The sequence below is a fragment of the Oncorhynchus keta genome, chromosome 21 (genome assembly GCF_023373465.1).
Source record: "Oncorhynchus keta strain PuntledgeMale-10-30-2019 chromosome 21, Oket_V2, whole genome shotgun sequence".
Taxonomy (NCBI): domain Eukaryota; kingdom Metazoa; phylum Chordata; class Actinopteri; order Salmoniformes; family Salmonidae; genus Oncorhynchus; species Oncorhynchus keta.
In genome coordinates, this window is record NC_068441.1 from 52775759 (window position 1) to 52794643 (window position 18885).

The 18885-nt window shown below is 45.6% G+C and overlaps 1 protein-coding gene and 1 long non-coding RNA gene across 2 annotated transcripts in view; one reads left to right on the plus strand and one right to left on the minus strand.

The window, feature by feature from the left end:
* LOC118399730 (E3 ubiquitin-protein ligase RNF123) overlaps positions 1-18885 on the minus strand; it is a 235150-nt gene that overhangs the window by 213602 nt on the left and 2663 nt on the right. Inside the window, exons 6-7 of the mRNA XM_052474154.1 lie at positions 14138-14239; positions 414-514 (exon numbers count right to left, since the gene is read on the minus strand). Coding sequence (XP_052330114.1) covers positions 414-514; positions 14138-14239 — 203 coding nt within the window. The remainder of the gene's footprint in view (positions 1-413; positions 515-14137; positions 14240-18885) is intronic.
* Positions 971-2079, plus strand: LOC127910418 (uncharacterized). The gene is made up of 3 exons (XR_008074814.1): positions 971-1340; positions 1569-1758; positions 1835-2079. It is a non-coding gene; the product is annotated as an uncharacterized LOC127910418 (long non-coding RNA).

An 18885-nucleotide genomic window follows, 5' to 3' on the forward strand; every position in this document is an offset into this window, starting at 1 on the left:
TCCATTACTACCTGGTACCGTTGCACATTGACTCGGTACCGTTGCACATTGACTCGGTACCGTTGCACATTGACTCGGTACCGTTGCTCCTTGTACATCGCCTCATTGTTATTTTATTGTGTTACTATTTCCCATTTTCTCTTATTTGGTAATTATTAGAACTTTTTAACTCTGCATTATTGGGAAAGGGCTTGTAAAATGAGCATTTCACCGTCAAGTCTTCACCTGTTATATTCGGCGCAATGACAAATAAAACGTGATTGAAAACGCTGTACCCCCCCAAAAAAAGGGAGAATTTAGACTTGAGAACACCAATATGGTGGAATCAAGTCCCCAGTCAAATCAAAATGTATACGGTCTAGGTGGATGATATCCATGAACATGAGTGTGGAGGATGACACCTTAGTCTGTACCTGAGCTGAGCCACTCTCCTCCTCCTCATCCAAATCATCCATAGAGGTAGCCTGGATCTCAGCCGGGTCCATGAGGATGTTGGCTTTGGAGGCCAGGTCATCTAGAAGCAGAAACAGACAAACACAGCACAACAATTACGTCATAATACAACAGACAGGCCGCTTGCTGTCTCCTGACAGGCCGCTTCCTGTCTCCAGACAGGCCGCATCCTGTCTCCAGACAGGCCGTATCCTGTCTCCAGACAGGCCGTATCCTTTCTCCATTATCTTTGGTTTCAAACCATTAGAATGTTTAAACCAGTTCTGACCACCAGGAAGCTACCCTCTCCTGCCAAGGACAACCAGTTCTGACGACCAGGAAGCTACCCTCTCCTGCCAAGCACAAAATGTTCTGACCACTAAAGAGGAAAACGGACTGAAAAAGGAAGGGACAACTTGAGTGTCTGAGGAGGCAGAGTGACCAACCAGAGATAGGAATGAGAAAGTACTGGAAGACCCACCGTGGACAAAGAAACATAAATCAACAGTGAAATGCTGAATACAACAGGTGTAGTAGACCTTACAGTGAAATGCTGAATACAACAGGTGTAGTAGACCTTACAGTGAAATGCTGAATACAACAGGTGTAGTAGACCTTACAGTGAAATGCTGAATACAACAGGTGTAGTAGACCTTACAGTGAAATGCTGAATACAACAGGTGTAGTAGACCTCACAGTGAAATGCTGAATACAACAGGTGTAGTAGACCTCACAGTGAAATGCAGAATACAACAGGTGTAGTAGACCTCACAGTGAAATGCAGAATACAACAGGTGTAGTAGACCTCACAGTGAAATGCAGAATACAACAGGTGTAGTAGACCTCACAGTGAAATGCTGAATACAACAGGTGTAGTAGACCTCACAGTGAAATGCTGAATACAACAGGTGTAGTAGACATCACAGTGAAATGCTGAATACAACAGGTGTAGTAGACCTCACAGTGAAATGCTGAATACAACAGGTGTAGTAGACCTCATAGTGAAATGCTGAATACAACAGGTGTAGTAGACATCACAGTGAAATGCTGAATACAACAGGTGTAGTAGACCTCACAGTGAAATGCTGAATACAACAGGTGTAGTTGACCTCACAGTGAAATGTTGAATACAACAGGTGTAGTAGACCTCACAGTGAAATGCTGAATACAACAGGTGTAGTAGACCTCACAGTGAAATGCTGAATACAACAGGTGTAGTAGACCTCACAGTGAAATGCCGAATACAACAGGTGTAGTAGACCTTACAGTGAAATGCTGAATACAACAGGTGTAGTAGACCTTACAGTGAAATGCTGAATACAACAGGTGTAGTAGACCTCACAGTGAAATGCTGAATACAACAGGTGTAGTTGACCTCACAGTGAAATGCTGAATACAACAGGTGTAGTAGACCTCACAGTGAAATGCTGAATACAACAGGTGTAGTAGACCTCACAGTGAAATGCTGAATACAACAGGTGTAGTAGACCTCACAGTGAAATGCTGAATACAACAGGTGTAGTAGACCTCACAGTGAAATGCTGAATACAACAGGTGTAGTAGACATCACAGTGAAATGCTGAATACAACAGGTGTAGTAGACCTCACAGTGAAATGCTGAATACAACAGGTGTAGTTGACCTCACAGTGAAATGTTGAATACAACAGGTGTAGTAGACCTCACAGTGAAATGCTGAATACAACAGGTGTAGTAGACCTCACAGTGAAATGCCGAATACAACAGGTGTAGGTAGACCTTACAGTGAAATGCCGAATACAACAGGTGTAGTAGACATTACAGTGAAATGCCGAATACCACAGGTGTAGTAGACCTTACAGTGAAATGCTGAATACAACAGGTGTAGTAGACCTTACAGTGAAATGCTGAATACAACAGGTGTAGTAGACCTCACAGTGAAATGCTGAATACAACAGGTGTAGTAGACCTCACAGTGAAATGCTGAATACAACAGGTGTAGTAGACCTTACAGTGAAATGCTGAATACCACAGGTGTAGTAGACCTTACAGTGAAATGCTGAATACAACAGGTGTAGTAGACCTCACAGTGAAATGCTGACTTATAGGCTCTAACCAATAGTGCGTAAAAGGTATTAGGTAAGTAAAGAAATAAATCAACAGTAGAAAGACAATGAAAAATAACAGTACAGAGGCTATAGACAGTAGAGAGGCTATAGACAGTAGAGAGGCTATAGACAGTAGAGAGGCTATAGACAGTAGAGTGGCTATAGACAGTAGAGTGGCTATAGACAGTAGAGTGGCTATAGACAGTAGAGTGGCTATAGACAGTAGAGTGGCTATAGACAGTAGAGTGGCTATAGACAGTAGAGTGGCTATAGACAGTAGAGTGGCTATAGACAGTAGAGAGGCTATAGACAGTAGAGAGGCTATAGACAGTAGGGAGGCTATAGACAGTAGGGAGGCTATAGACAGTAGAGAGGCTATAGACAGTAGAGAGGCTATAGACAGTAGAGTGGCTATAGACAGTAGAGAGGCTATAGACAGTAGAGAGGCTATAGACAGTAGGGAGGCTATAGACAGTAGGGAGGCTATAGACAGTAGGGAGGCTATAGACAGTAGAGAGGCTATAGACAGTAGGGAGGCTATAGACAGTAGGGAGGCTATAGACAGTAGAGAGGCTATATACAGTAGAGGCTATAGACAGTAGAGAGGCTATAGACAGTAGGGAGGCTATAGACAGTAGAGGCTATAGACAGTAGAGAGGCTATAGACAGTAGGGAGGCTATAGACAGTAGGGAGGCTATAGACAGTAGGGAGGCTATAGACAGTAGGGAGGCTATAGACAGTAGGGAGGCTACCTACAGGCACCGGTTAGTCTGGCCAATTGAGGAAGTATGTACATGAATGTATAGTTAAAGTGACTATGCATATATGATAAACAGAGAGTAGCAGCAGCGTAAGAGAGGGGTTTGGGGGGGGCAACACAATGCAAATAGTCCAGGTAGCCATTTGATTACAGTCATTATTGTGACAGTCTAGTGATGTTGATAGGTTGATTGCTATGGTGATATAGAGAATTCATTACAGCATCAGTGCTGACCTCTAAAAGTGTCTGGATATTGTTGCTTACACTTCTGATCAACCCAGAACCATCGTAAATCTACAAGTCTATTAAAAACAGATCAGAGGACGTATCCATAAATCTAGAACGGGTCAGATGTGTTTGCAGGGCCAGGTTCCACCTCCCAGTACTGTGGAACAAGAGGGGACACGTTGTTCATGGTCAGGTGGGGAGGCCACTGCTGCTGCCGTCGACGAATCCAGGTCCTAAACTACTCTAACTTCAAATCCATCACATTAGTGGGCTAAGTGCCAAAATGCACCCAATTTCCCTACACTGTGCACTACTTTTGACCAGAGCTCTATAGCCATAGGTCAAAAGTAGTGCACTATGAAGGGAATATGGTGCCATATGGTACTCAGCCCACGTCCAAAACAATCCATCACCAGCCAGCTTCTCCTCCACTAAAGTGGTTGAGCTGCTCCTCCTCCTCTTCCTCCACTAAAGTGGTTGAGCTGCTCCGCCTCCTCCTCTTCCTCCACTAAAGTAGTTGAGCTGCTCCTCCTCCTCTTCCTCCACTAAAGTGGTTGAGCTGCTCCTCCTCCTCCTCCACTAAAGTAGTTGAGCTGCTCCTCCTCCTCCTCTTCCTCCACTAAAGTGGTTGAGCTCCTCCTCCTCCACTAAAGTGGTTGAGCTGCTCCTCCTCCTCTTCCTCCACTAAAGTGGTTGAGCTGCTCCTCCTCCTCTTCCTCCACTAAAGTGGTTGAGCTGCTCCTCCTCCTCTTCCTCCACTAAAGCGGTTGAGCTGCTCCTCCTCCTCCTCCTCCACTAAAGTGGTTGAGCTGCTCCTCCTCCTCCTCTTCCTCCACTAAAGTGGTTGAGCTGCTCCTCCTCCTCCTCCTCCACTAAAGTGGTTGAGCTGCTCCTCCTCCTCTTCCTCCACTAAAGTGGTTGAGCTGCTCCTCCTCCTCCTCTTCCTCCACTAAAGTGGTTGAGCTGCTCCTCCTCCTCCTCTTCCTCCACTAAAGTGGTTGAGCTGCTGCTCCTCCTCCACTAAAGTGCTTGAGCTGCTCCTCCTCCTCTTCCTCCACTAAAGCGCTTGAGCTGCTCCTCCTCCTCCTCTTCCTCCACTAAAGCGGTTGAGCTGCTTCTCCTCCTCCTCTTCCTCCACTAAAGCGGTTGAGCTGCTCCTCCTCCTCCTGAGCTGCTCCTCCACTAAAGTGGCTGAGCTGCTCCTCCTCCTCCTCCTCCACTAAAGTGGTTGAGCTGCTCCTCCTCCTCTTCCTCCACTAAAGTGGTTGAGCTGCTTCTCCTCCTCCTCCTCCTCCACTAAAGTGGTTGAGCTGCTCCTCCTCCTCCTCCTCCACTAAAGTGGTTGAGCTGCTCCTCCTCCTCCACTAAAGTGGTTGAGCTGCTGCTCTCCTCCTCCTCCTCCTCCTCCACTAAAGTGGTTGAGCTGCTTCTCCACTCCTCCTCCTCCTCCACTAAAGTGGTTGAGCTGCTGCTGCTCCTCCTCCTCCTCCTCCACTAAAGTGGTTGAGCTGCTCCTCCTCCTCCTCCTCCACTAAAGTGGTTGAGCTGCTCCTCCTCCTCTTCCTCCACTAAAGTGGTTGAGCTGCTGCTCTCCACTCCTCCTCCTCCTCCACTAAAGTGGTTGAGCTGCTTCTCCTCACTCCTCCTCCTCCACTAAAGTAGTTGAGCTGCTTCTCCTCCTCCTCTTCCTCCACTAAAGTGGTTGAGCTGCTCCTCCTCCTCTTCCTCCACTAAAGTGGTTGAGCTGCTCCTCCTCCTCCTCCTCCTCCACTAAAGTGGTTGAGCTGCTTCTCCTCCACTCCTCCTCCTCCACTAAAGTGGTTGAGCTGCTCTCCTCTTCCTCCACTAAAGTGCTTGAGCTGCTGCTCCTCTTCCTCCACTAAAGCTGTTGAGCTGCTGCTGCTCCTCCACCTCCAAAGCGGTTGAGCTGCTGCTCCTCCTCCTCTAAAGCGGTTGAGCTGCTGCTCCTCCACCTCCAAAGCGGTTGAGCTGCTGCTCCTCCTCCTCCAAAGCGGTTGAGCTGCTGCTCCTCCACTAAAGTGGTTGAGCTGCTGCCAAAGCGGTTGAGCTGCTGCTCCTCCACCTCCCTAAAGCGGTTGAGCTGCTGCTCCTCCCACCTCCCAAAGCGGTTGAGCTGCTGCTCCTCCTCCACTAAAGCGCTTGAGCTGCTGCTCCTCCTCCACTAAAGCGCTTGAGCTGCTGCTCCTCCTCCACTAAAGCGCTTGAGCTGCTGCTGCTCCTCCACTAAAGCGCTTGAGCTGCTGCTGCTCCTCCACTAAAGCGCTTGAGCTGCTGCTGCTCCTCCACTAAAGCGGTTGAGCTGCTGCTGCTCCTCCACTAAAGCGGTTGAGCTGCTGCTGCTCCTCCACTAAAGCGGTTGAGCTGCTGCTGCTCCTCCACTAAAGCGGTTGAGCTGCTGCTGCTCCTCCACTAAAGCGGTTGAGCTGCTCCTCCTCCTCCTCTTCCTCCACTAAAGTGGTTGAGCTGCTCCTCCTCCTCCTCTTCCTCCACTAAAGTGGTTGAGCTGCTGCTCCTCCTCTTCCTCCACTAAAGTGGTTGAGCTGCTGCTCCTCCTCCTCCTCCACTAAAGTGGTTGAGCTGCTGCTCCTCCCTCTTCCTCCACTAAAGTGGTTGAGCTGCTCCTCCTCCTCCTCTTCCTCCACTAAAGTGGTTGAGCTGCTGCTCCTCCTCCTCCTCCACTAAAGTGGTTGAGCTGCTCCTCCTCCTCTTCCTCCACTAAAGTGGTTGAGCTGCTCCTCCTCCTCCTCCTCCACTAAAGTGGTTGAGCTGCTCCTCCTCCTCTTCCTCCACTAAAGTGGTTGAGCTGCCCCCTACAGACCCCCACCATACACAAAGTGGTTGAGCCTCCCCCTACCTTCCCCCACCATAACACAGCTGCACACTCCTCCTCCCCCTACAGACCCCCTAAATACACACACCTCCTCCTCCTCTTCCTCCACTAAAGTGGTTGAGCTGCTGCTCCCCTCTTCATCCACAAACAGCTGCTCCCCTCCCTCCCCCTACAGACCCACCCCATACACAAACACACACTCCTCCTCCACAGACCTCCACCATATACCCAAACACACCACCCCCCCCCCTCCACCATATACACTTGACACACAGACCCCTTCCTCCACTAAAGTGGTTCCTCTAAATCAACGGCCATGGAACCCTGGAGCTGCCCTCCTCGTTTCCTCCTCCACAAAGTGGTCAAGCTGCTCCGGTCTTCTTCCTGGAAGAATAAACACATTGATGGCTCCTCCTCCTCTTGTAAATGAAAAGAGCTGCTCCACGATTTAAAGCTCAGCTTATTTCATTAAAGGGGAGTACAAGATGTTCCACTCTACTCTTCTCCATGGCTATCAAGGCACTGCGTTTCTCCACACAGCCTAAATGTCCGAGATGATCACAACAACCACTTCCTTGTGTATCCACAAGCACTAAAATAAGAGCACTTTATTGTCCATTGTACTTACAGTTCACAGAAATATGTTTTTTTTTTTTTTTAATCGAGCTTTCCACAAGGCCTCAGATTGAAGCAGTAAAAGCCACTGTTCGACTGCTCCATAGAGCTGGAAACAGGCATTTTGTGCTAGGTGAAGGACAAAGAGTACAACTCCCTCTAGTGGTTCTCATAGGCAGCACACTATTCCCTATAGAGTACAACAGTATGAGTCATAATACCCATAAAACCTAGCAGTCACACAAGGAAAAGGTTAGTTTTTCCACCATTCGTGTGGATTTTAGAAACACTTCACTAAGGGCTGTGTTTTGTGTACCCTGGCCTGACGCTTTGATAACAGTGTAAATCGCACTCTGACAAGGTGACTTTTGTCATTATTTTGGTCTGGCGTTTTGAGAGGTTTACTTTACTGCGGGAAGACATTGATCTGTTAGCTGGTACCCTCTGGACAGCAGATCATTAGTATAGCTAGTAGACAAGGTTATGTCGTCTTATTTAGTCCTATCTGCTATGGAGGTTTTAAAATGTATTGGGTATTCAAACATTTATTTTTGAGGTAGAATTACTGTTATGTTATTGATGCCAAATTGTAAACCTTATTTGCACCTTCTTTATTCCAGAATCAATGGGTGTGCCTGAGTCTCATCACCTCTCAACTAGATCAGCCGTTTCAACCTGGAACACTATTCTCCTTATTTGGTCTGCTGGCATGTTAGCAGATACCAGACTTCCTGAAAAGCAGGAGTGTGTTTTCAGAAAGTATCTCAAATACACCCCCAGGAACTTGGGGAACATGCATCCCAAGTCTCCAATGGTCCCAATACTGGTTGATGTACAGACCTAAGTGACCACACAGTCTAAAATGGTCCCAATACTGGTTGATGTACAGACCTAAGTGACCACACAGTCTAAAATGGTCCCAATACTGGTTGATGTACAGACCTAAGTGACCACACAGTCTAAAATGGTCCCAATACTGGTTGATGTACAGACCTAAGTGACCACACAGTCTAAAATGGTCCCAATACTGGTTGATGTACAGACCTAAGTGACCACACAGTCTGAAATGGTCCCAATAATGGTTGATGTACAGACCAAAGTGACCACACAGTCTAAAATGGTCCCAATACTGGTTGATGTACAGACCTAAGTGACCACACAGTCTAAAATGGTCCCAAATACTGGTTGATGTACAGACCTAAGTGACCACACAGTCTAAAATGGTCCCAATACTGGTTGATGTACAGACCTAATGACCACACAGTCTAAAATGGTTCCAGTTGATGTACAGACCTAAGTGACCACACAGTCTAAAATGGTCCCAAATACTGGTTGATGTACAGACCTAAGTGACCACACAGTCTGAAATGGTCCCAATAATGGTTGATGCACAGACCAAAGTGACCACACAGTCTAAAATGGTCCCAATACTGGTTGATGTACAGACCTAAGTGACCACACAGTCTGAAATGGTCCCAATAATGGTTGATGCACAGACCAAAGTGACCACACAGTCTAAAATGGTCCCAATACTGGTTGATGTACAGACCTAAGTGACCACACATACTCTTCCATCGTTCACACACAGTGGACACAGATCACCATAGTAACTATGATTACTAACCTGGGACACAGATCACCAGAGGAACTATGATTACTAACCTGGGACACAGATCACCAGAGGAACTATGATTACTAACCTGGGACACAGATCACCATAGTAACTATGATTACTAACCTGGGACACAGATCACCAGAGGAACTATGATTACTAACCTGGGACACAGATCACCAGAGGAACTATGATTACTAACCTGGGACACAGATCACCAGAGGAACTATGATTACTAACCTGGGACACAGATCACCATAGTAACTATGATTACTAACCTGGGACACAGATCACCATAGTAACTATAATTACTAACCTGGGACATAGATCTATAGTTCATGGCTCCCGAGTGGCGTAGCGGTCTAAGGCACTGCATCTCAGTGCAAGAGGCATTACTACAGTCCCCGGTTCGAATACAGGCTGTATCACATCCGACCGTGATTGGGACTGCCATAGGGTGGCGCACAAATGGCCCAGTGACATCCGGGTTTGGCTGATATAGGCCATCATTGCAAATAACAATTTGTTCTTCCCTGACTTGCCTAGTGAAATAAAGGCTACATTTAAATAAAAATAATAATAAAAAATTGCAGCAACTGCAGCACAATCAATAGGAGGTGAACAGTGCCTGGTGCTGAAAATATAGTTTAACTTGTTATGCAAGTTTTGCACACCAACCGATGGAGAAAACCTACACCAGTGCAGCAATGCAATTTTAATTTTAATGTGACTTTACAAAACAACAAGAGGGCTTAATTGGAGCCTATTTCTCAGTCGTTTCTGTCCATGACTGATGCAACACGAAAAAAGCATTAAAGACCGAGTTAATGAGTACTTGAGGTCACGGAGAAAGTCTGGACATGGCCTGATCTCCCTTTTGTAAGGAATTAGGCACTTTCTCATGTTTACTACAGTATGTACTGTAGGCTATGTTTATTTGTCACACTGCACAGTAACCTAATTAACAAATGAAGGTGGCTTATAACTTCAAAATGCTTTCAAATCCAAAATGTAAAAGCATATTGTACAGTCCATCTTTATGCTTTCGTTAATAAAATTATGATAAAAATACTCTTTCAAATGTATATGTTGATTTAGTTACAGATCCATAACAAATTACTATGGGAATAAATATCACTGATTTACAGAAATATTGGAACAAATTTGTCTAATGAAGGCAAACCATGTAGAATCCTCCAATCTTGTAGCCTACTCCCGACCGCCACGTTATACAGCGCCATATTTTCCATTCCATCCAAATGGAAACCCTGAGGGTTTCGTTTTTCTCCGAACAGAAACACCATAATATTAATCAAATTAATTAAGCTACATTTCTTAAAATCAATCCCAAATACTATGTTATTACAGAAAAGGTTTTAAATTCTCTGGTAATGCCAATATGGAAGACTATCAAATACTTCTCAAAGATGCCCTCTGGTGGTCAAACTAGCACTAACAGAAAAAAATGGCTGACAATTAAATAACATGCCACAGAATGCTGCAGGAGCCCGCAAGGTGTGATGCAGTATGACATAACTATTAAAAGAAGGAACCACTGTTTTGATAAAAGTCACCTTGTCTGAAATAGATTTAAAAAGCTATCAAAACGTCACGCCAGGGAAAGCCTCCATTTAACACAGATTCGGTTTGAAAAGGTTACATTTAAAAAACGGTGGGGAAAAAAATGATTGGAACCAGTTCTGTGATTGCTAGGTTTTATGGGTATTACGACATGTCCACTGTGGGGCACTATATAGTGCTAAGTAATTAACCAAAATGTTATTTTTGTATAGAATTTTTTTTACTAATTGACCAATGTTCTGTAAGCGCAATGCGCTTGAGATAAATCAAATCAACTGTGCCGATGTAGTAGGGAGTGTTATGGTTTCCAACAGGCCAATATTTGACAAAATTAGCACGTTTTCTGCGCTAAACTAACTACAATGACCATAATACATTGCGCGCCTACTTGTCCGGTCTGTGTGGGCAGAGTGGAAGTGGTGAATGCTATTTTACAGTAAACAAACTGACAGACTCAGTACGCTCATAGGGAAGGACAATCAACAAGCAGAGCACTTACAGAAATGACTAATGATTGGCTGAGAGAAATTGATGATGAAAAAAAATTGTGGGGGCTGTTTTGTTAGACATCAATGTGGCATAGCATTATTGATCATAGTCTGCTGATGGAAAAAAAAAACGTATGTGTTATGGCTTCACATCCAACACTGTAAAGTCCATGGAGAATAAGAGCACCTCCTACCGCTGCCCACTGCACTGAGGCTAGGAAACACTGTCACCAACAATAAATCTACGATAGTCGATCATTTCAAACGGCTGGCTATGCTTTCCACCTGGCTACCCCTACCCCGGCCAACAGCTCTGCACACCCTGCAGGAAATTGCCCAAGCCCCCCATGCTTCTCCTTCCCCCAAATCCAGAGAGCTGATGATCTGAAAGAGCTGCAAAATCTGGATCCCTACAAATCAGCTGGGCTAGACAATCTGGACCCTCTCTTTCAAAAATGATCCGCTGAAATTGTTGCAACCCCTATTACTAGCCTGCTCTACCTCTCCAATCTTTGGGGATCTCAGATGATACGAAAGAAAGCTGCCGCAGTCATCACCCTCTTCAAAGGGGGAGACACTCTAAAACCAAACTGTTTTAAACCTATATCCATCCTGGCCTGCCTTTCTAAAATCTTCGAAAGCCAAGTTAACAAACAGATCACCGACCATTTTGAATCCCACCGAACCTTCTCCACTACGCAATCTGGTTTCCGAGCTGGTCATAGGTGCACCTCAGCTACGCTCAAGGCCCTTAACAATATGTAACCGCCATCAATAAGAGACAATACTGTGCAGCTGTATTCATCGACCAAACCAAGGCTTTCAACTGTCAATCACCACATTCTAAATCGTCAGTCTCAATAGCCTTGGTTTCTCAAATGACTGCCTCGCCTGGTTCACCAACTACTTCTCAGATCGTTTTGACAAACAGAACTCTGATCTGATCTAATCTGACTGAGCATACAAGCATACAAGTATCTAAGTATCTGACTGAGCGGTGGTAGGCAGAAGCAGCGCGTAAACATTCATTCAAACAGCACTTTCGTGCGTTTTGCCAGCAGCTCTTCGTTGTGCGTCAAACATTGCGCTCCCGAGATGAGGCTGGTGTAACCGAAGTGAAATGGCTAGCTAGTTAGATCGTGCTAATAGCGTTTCAAACGGCAGGAAATAATGGGGATCCATAATAAACCCCAGGAAGAGTAGCTGCTGCCTTGACAGCAACTAATGGGGATCCCTAAAATAAAAATAAAAGTAGTGAGAGATATCAATCTCGCCAAAAAGAGCCCAATGCGTTTCTATGGGTTTATTTTGGACCTTAACTTGCCTTCCTTCGGGACAAATCCTCCCATTTTTAGGGCGGAGACATAAGCATCTCGTTAAATGTCATTATACAGAGATATCTGGTTGGGGGGGGCAGACACAGCCAGGAAGAGAAGAGAGAACATGCGATCGAGAGTGATAGCATAGGCTACGCTGCAGCAAATGTAGGCCTCTGTCACAAGAGAAAAACAATTACAATGATGAGATGATACATGCATTGTGAACTGCACTCAATGTCCCCAACCTGAGCGTTGACGATTGATCATGCAAATAGCAGACAGAACGCCGTAGCCAATAGAGAAGTCAGATTTAGTCATTGCATATTATTTAACAGTTCCCGTCACGTCATGCTGTTCATTTAAATAAATTCATGAATTAAAAATTGGTTTCTCGCAATTATTTATACCCGGGAAAAAGGGTTTGGGCTTTAAATCTCAGTAACCCGGTTCCCACTATTCAACCCGAAACAGTACATGAATAGAAAAGGTGTGTACAGCAGTAGTTGTTATCTAGTATGAGCCTTGACAAGAATACAGTATACAAACACACATAAGTTAGGTAAAACAGTATGTAAACATTATTCCAGTGACCAGTGTTCAATGACTATGTACATGGGACAGTAGTCTCTTAGGTGCAGGGTAGAGTACCGGGTGTTAGCTGAGCTGGCTAGAAACAGTGACTAAGGTTCAGGGCAGGGCCCTGGGTGGAGGCCGGCTAATGGTGACTGCGTACATAGGACAGTAGTCTCTTAGGTGCAGGGTAGAGTACCGGGTGTTAGCTGAGCTGGCTAGTAACAGTGACTAAGTTACCTTCCTTGATCATCTTTTCTGGGATACAGGAACAATGGTGGAGGGCATCTTCAGAAGGGTTTTGAAGGCTGAGCTGGAGTCAATGAACAGCATTCCTCCTGGGATAGTCGTCTGTGGAGAGCAAAAGTGTGTCCCGGGTAAGATGCGGGAGGTGATCCTTAACTAGCCTCCCAAAGCACTTCAGGATGACAGTAGTGAGTGCTAATAGTCATTTAGTTCAGTTACCTTCGCTTTCTGGGATACAGGAACAATGGTGGACATCTTGAAGCAAGTGGGGAAAGCAGACTGGGATAGGGAGAGAAACCCGAAACGACCTCAAAAAACACTAATAGTGCACTACTGTATGTGGCTTGGGCCAAAACAAGTTCATTTCATAGGGAATCGGGAACATTTCAGACTTGCCTCTATTCTCTATTCTATTCTCTAAGCCATTCCTGTATAACACTGTGCCAGAGGGATTTGAGAACTTGTCTTGAGCTGATATAATTCCTGAAAGTGGGTGAACTTATTAACACATTTCCTTATCAAACCAAGTACATCCATATCAAAACCACATTATTTTCAGCACGCTAGCTTTAGAAGTCTTGTCAGCACGCTAGCTTTGGAAGTCTTGTCAGCACGCTAGCTTTGGAAGTCTTGTCAGCACGCTAGCTTTAGAAGTCTTGTCAGCACGCTAGCTTTAGAAGTCTTGTCAGCACGCTAGCTTTAGAAGTCTTGTCAGCACGCTAGCTTTGGAAGTCTTGTCAGCACGCTAGCTTTGGAACTCTTTTCAGCACGCTAGCTTTAGAACTCTTTTCAGCACGCTAGCTTTAGAACTCTTGTCAGCACGCTAGCTTTAGAACTCTTGTCAGCACGCTAGCTTTAGAACTCTTGTCAGCACGCTAGCTTTAGAACTCTTGTCAGAATTCTAGCTTTAAAACTCTTTTCAGAATTCTAGCTTTAGAACTCTTTTATTCTAGCTTTAGAACTCTTGTCAGCACGCTAGCTTTAGAACTCTTGTCAGCACGCTAGCTTTAGAACTCTTGTCAGCACGCTAGCTTTAGAACTCTTTTCAGAATTCTAGCTTTAGAACTCTTTTCAGAATTCTAGCTTTAGAACTCTTTTCAGAATTCTAGCTTTAGAACTCTTTTCAGAATTCTAGCTTTAGAACTCTTTTCAGAATTCTAGCTTTAGAACTCTTTTCAGAATTCTAGCTTTAGAACTCTTTTCAGAATTCTAGCTTTAGAACTCTTTTCAGAATTCTAGCTTTAGAACTCTTTTCAGAATTCTAGCTTTAGAACTCTTGTCAGTCAATAGCATTCTTTTGGACATATTTCTCTGCATCAAAAGAAAAGTAGAAGACTGTTGTTTCAAACCTTTGAGGGTTTTCTTCAGATGAGAGAGAAGGCCTCCAAGTCGCTGCAGGTCAAAGTAGTCCACCTTCCCATTGTAGAAGAGCTGAGGCGGAACATAGGCCTCTGGAGAGGGAGAGGAGGGGAAGAGTGGAGAGAAGGAGAAAATAATTAGCATTACCATTGAGATGGTAGATGAAGACAGGGCTATTGTGAGTAATTACCCGTAAAGTAATTAAGATAATCATAAACTCAGTCCCCTGAGCAATAGGATGAGGGGGGGGGGGTTATAAAGGACACATGGCTTAGGAAAAGCTTTTCTGTGAAATATCTCCCATGTCCTATTAATACCAGGGGACGAGATGCCCTTCATGTAGTTGGCTAAGAGTATAATGGGTACAAGGGAAAAGTGAGCAGAGCATTTAGTACAGGACAGGGTTCGTACAGACAGTGGCAAGTCAAATTCAAGGATTCAAGTCAAATTCAAGGATTCAAGTCAAATTCAAGGATTCAAGTCAAATTCAAGACAAAGCTAACTAGCGTTAGGGCAATGATTAGAAGTATATGGTAACAGCTAGCATGATAACACTAGTTAACAACTTCCTTCAAACTTCCCCAGTCTCATGAAGGGTTTCAATTGTTAAACAGCCACCACTAACATTGAGTGGCTGCTGCCAACATACTGATAACAACTCCAGCCACTTTAATAATGGAAATTGATGTAAAAAAAATATATCACTAGCCACTTTTAACAATGCCACTTGTATATGTTTACATACCCTACATTACTCATCTCATATGTATATACTGTACTCTATACCATCTACTGCATCTTGCCTATGCCGTTCTGTACCATCACTCATTCATATATCTTTATGTACATATTCTTCATCCCTTTACACTTGTGTGTATAAGGTAGCTGTTGTGAAATTGTTAGGTTAGATTACTCGTTGGTTATTACTGCATTGTCAGGAACTAGAAACACAAGCATTTCGCTACACTTGCATTAACATCTGCTAACCATGTGTCTGTGACAAATACAATTTGATTTGCTTTGCAAAAAAAGCCTGAAGTATCCCTTTAATAGAAGTAAATTGACATCTTATTCTAGCTCAGCCGTAAGGGTTTCCCCTAGACACACTGGTCCAAGATCAGCTTTGAGGGCTCCTCCAGATCGTGTATTATCCCACTGTTGGTATAATAGAAGTAACTTGACATTGGGCTGTTGAATTCCTCCGCTCGAAGTTTGAAGTTGGGTCGTTCTTGAATTACAGTGGCATTTGGGCATGGCGTTTTGATTTTATATAAACATTTAAAATAACTGTGGGTACATTTCCCCCATTCTAAATCAACTAATATGGTAGCTTAATGACTTTAAATCATTTCTACCATTATGATAACGACGGTAACGCCAACGACGGTAACGCCAACGACGGTAACGCCAACGACGGCAACGCCAACGACGCCAACGACGGTAACGCCTACGACGCCAACGCCTACGACGGTAACGCCAACGACGGTAACGACTAACGCCTAAGCCGGTAACGCCTACGCCGGTAACAACGGTAACGCCAACAACGGTAATGCCTACGCCGGTAATGCCTACGCCGGTAACGCCTACGCCGGTAACAACGGTAACGCCAACAACGGTAATGCCTACGCCGGTAACGCCTACGCCGGTAACGCCTACGCCGTAACAACGGTAACGCTAACGACGGTAACGCCTACGACGGTAACGCCAACAACGGTAACGCCTACGACGGTAACGCCAACAACGGTAACGCCTACGACGGTAACGCCAACAACGGTAACGCCTACGACGGTAACAACGGTAACGCCTACGACGGTAACAACGCCAACAACGGTAACGCCTACGACGGTAACGCCAACGACGCCAACGACGGTAACGCCAACGCCGGTAACGACAGCAACGCCTACGACGGTAACGCCAACGCCGGTAACGCCTACGACGGTAACGCCAACGACGGTAACGCCAACACACTGTCATTGACACTGACCCAACTCCAGCCACTTTAATAATGGGAATTGATGGGAATGATGTAAATATATCACTAGCCACTTTAAACAATGCTACCTTATATAATGTTACTTACCCTACATTATTCATCTCATATGCATACGTATATACTGTACTCTATATCATCGACTGCATCCTTATGTAATACATGTATCACTAGCCACTTTAACTATGCCACTTTGTCTACATACTCATCTCATATGTATATACTGTACTCGATACCATCTACTGTATGCTGCTCTGTACCATCACTCATTCATATATCTTTATGTACATATTCTTTATACCCTTACACTGTGTATAAGACAGTAGTTTTGGAATTGTTAGTTAGATTACTTGTTCATAATCCTAGTCATATTAGCATCCCGTGCTAGTTGATAATAATCCTAGTCATATTAGCATCCCATACTAGTTGATGATAATCCTAGTCATATTAGCATCCCATGCTAGTTGATGATAATCCTAGTCATATTAGTAACCCATACTAGTTGATGATAATCCTAGTCATATTAGCAACCCATGCTAGTTGATAATAATCCTAGTCATATTAGTAACCCATACTAGTTGATAATAATCCTAGTCATATTAGTAACCCATGCTAGTTGATAATAATCCTAGTCATATTAGTAACCCATGCTAGTTGATAATAATCCTAGTCATATTAGTAACCCATGCTAGTTGATAATAATCCTAGTCATATTAGTAACCCATACTAGTTGATAATAATCCTAGTCATATTAGTAACCCGTGCTAGTTGATAATAATCCTAGTCATTTGTAACCCATGCTAGTTGATAATAATCCTAGTCATTTGTAACCCATGCTAGTTGATGATAATCCTAGTCATTTGTAACCCATGCTAGCTGATGATAATCCTAGTCATTTGTAACCCATACTAGTTGATAATAATCCTAGTCATTTGTAACCCATGCTAGTTGATAATAATCCTAGTCATTTGTAACCCATGCTAGCTGATAATAATCCTAGTCATATTAGCAACCCGTGCTAGTTGTTGCATCTTTAAATCTTCCCTCTTTCGAAAATTCGAATGGATATTTTCATCTCCGTCTCATGAAACAGCTCTCATTTGCGGTGCGCTTTTGACAGTGTTTTCTCGCAAGATGCATTACAGGGGGGGGAAAAAAAGAAAAAAAAAATCCTTGTGCGTATTGCTGCACTTATGAGGTGATGAAATAAGAGTTGAAAACCAAACGTTCTGATCTGTTGCAACAGACTAATTGTTTTATTTGTTGATGTAGCCTAGCGGCTAACGGATTGTATGAATTTGGAATATTTCATCCCACAACTGTAGCAGATTTAGTTTGGAATAGGTCATTTCTTTAAATCAAATCAAATTTTATTTGTCACATACACATGGTTAGCAGATGTTAATGCGAGTGTAGCGAAATCCTTGTGCTTCTAGTTCCAACAATGCAGTGATAACCAACAAGTAATCTAACTGACAATAAGGGGATAAAGAATATGTACATAAGGATATATGAATGAGTGATGGTACAGGGCAGCATACAGTAGATGGTATCGAGTACAGTATATACATATGAGATGAGTATTCTTTCTCCCAGAGAACAGCAAGCTGACCAGTAGTATAGGTAAACTTTTCTACTATGGGGGGGTTAGTAGATAGACATAAGCTAGTGACTTTGCTGTTCGTTACTCGTCTTGTTGGCAAAAGTAAAATGTGGACAAGTATTGTAACATCTTCAAATGCACATCTGGAATTTGAGAAGAAGAAGACGCACGCTGTTTCATGTTCGGTTCATATGAATTACCAAAATGTCAATGAGATTTCTGTCATTCTGAGCACTGTGCGTGGACACCCTAATCAGGTTACGGACCCAATGCATTTGGGTCTGGTAAATTTAAATGCTGCTGGTTAAAAGGCTGGCGCCACATTTTCCTAACGAAAATCCTGGTCTCTCTCTGTCTCTCCCTCTCTCCAACCCTCCACCCCCTCCCCCTCTGCCTGCCTGCCTGCCTGCCTCCGCCTGCCTCCGCCTGCCTGCCTGCCTGCCTGCCTGCCTCCTGCCTGCCTGCCTGCCTGCCTGCCTGCCTGCCTGCCTGCCTGCCTGCCTGCCTGCCTCCGCCTGCCTCCCTCCCTCCCTCCCTCCCTCCGCCTGCCTGCCTCCCTCCCTCCCCTCCGCCTGCCTGCCTGCCTGCCTCCGCGCGCCTGCCTGCCTGCCTGCCTGCCTCCTCCGCCTGCCTGCCTGCCTCCGCGCCTGCCTGCCTGCCTGCCTCCGCGCCTGCCTGCCTGCCTGCCTGCCTGCCTGCCTGCCTGCCTCTGCCTCTGCCTCCCTCCCTCCCTCCCTCCCTCCCTCCGCCTGCCTGCCTGCCTGCCTGCCTGCCTCCGCCTCCGCCTCCCTCCCTCCCTCCCTCCCTCCCCTGCCTGCCTGCCTGCCTGCCTCCGCCTGCCTCCCTCCCTCCCTCCGCCTGCCTGCCTCCGCCTCCCTCCCTCCCTCCGCCTGCCTGCCTCCGCCTCCCTCCCTCCCTCCCCTCCGCCTCCCTGCCTCCCCGCCTGCCTGCCTGCCTCCCTCCCTCCCTCCCTCCTGCCTGCCTCCGCCCCGCCTGCCTCCCGCGCCCGCCTGCCTCCGCCTGCCTGCCTCCGCGCGCCCGCCGCCTCCGCGCGCCCGCCTGCCTCCGCGCGCCTGCCTCCGCGCGCCCGCCTGCCTCCGCGCCCGCCTGCCGCCCGCCTGCCTCCGCGCGCCCGCCTGCCTGCC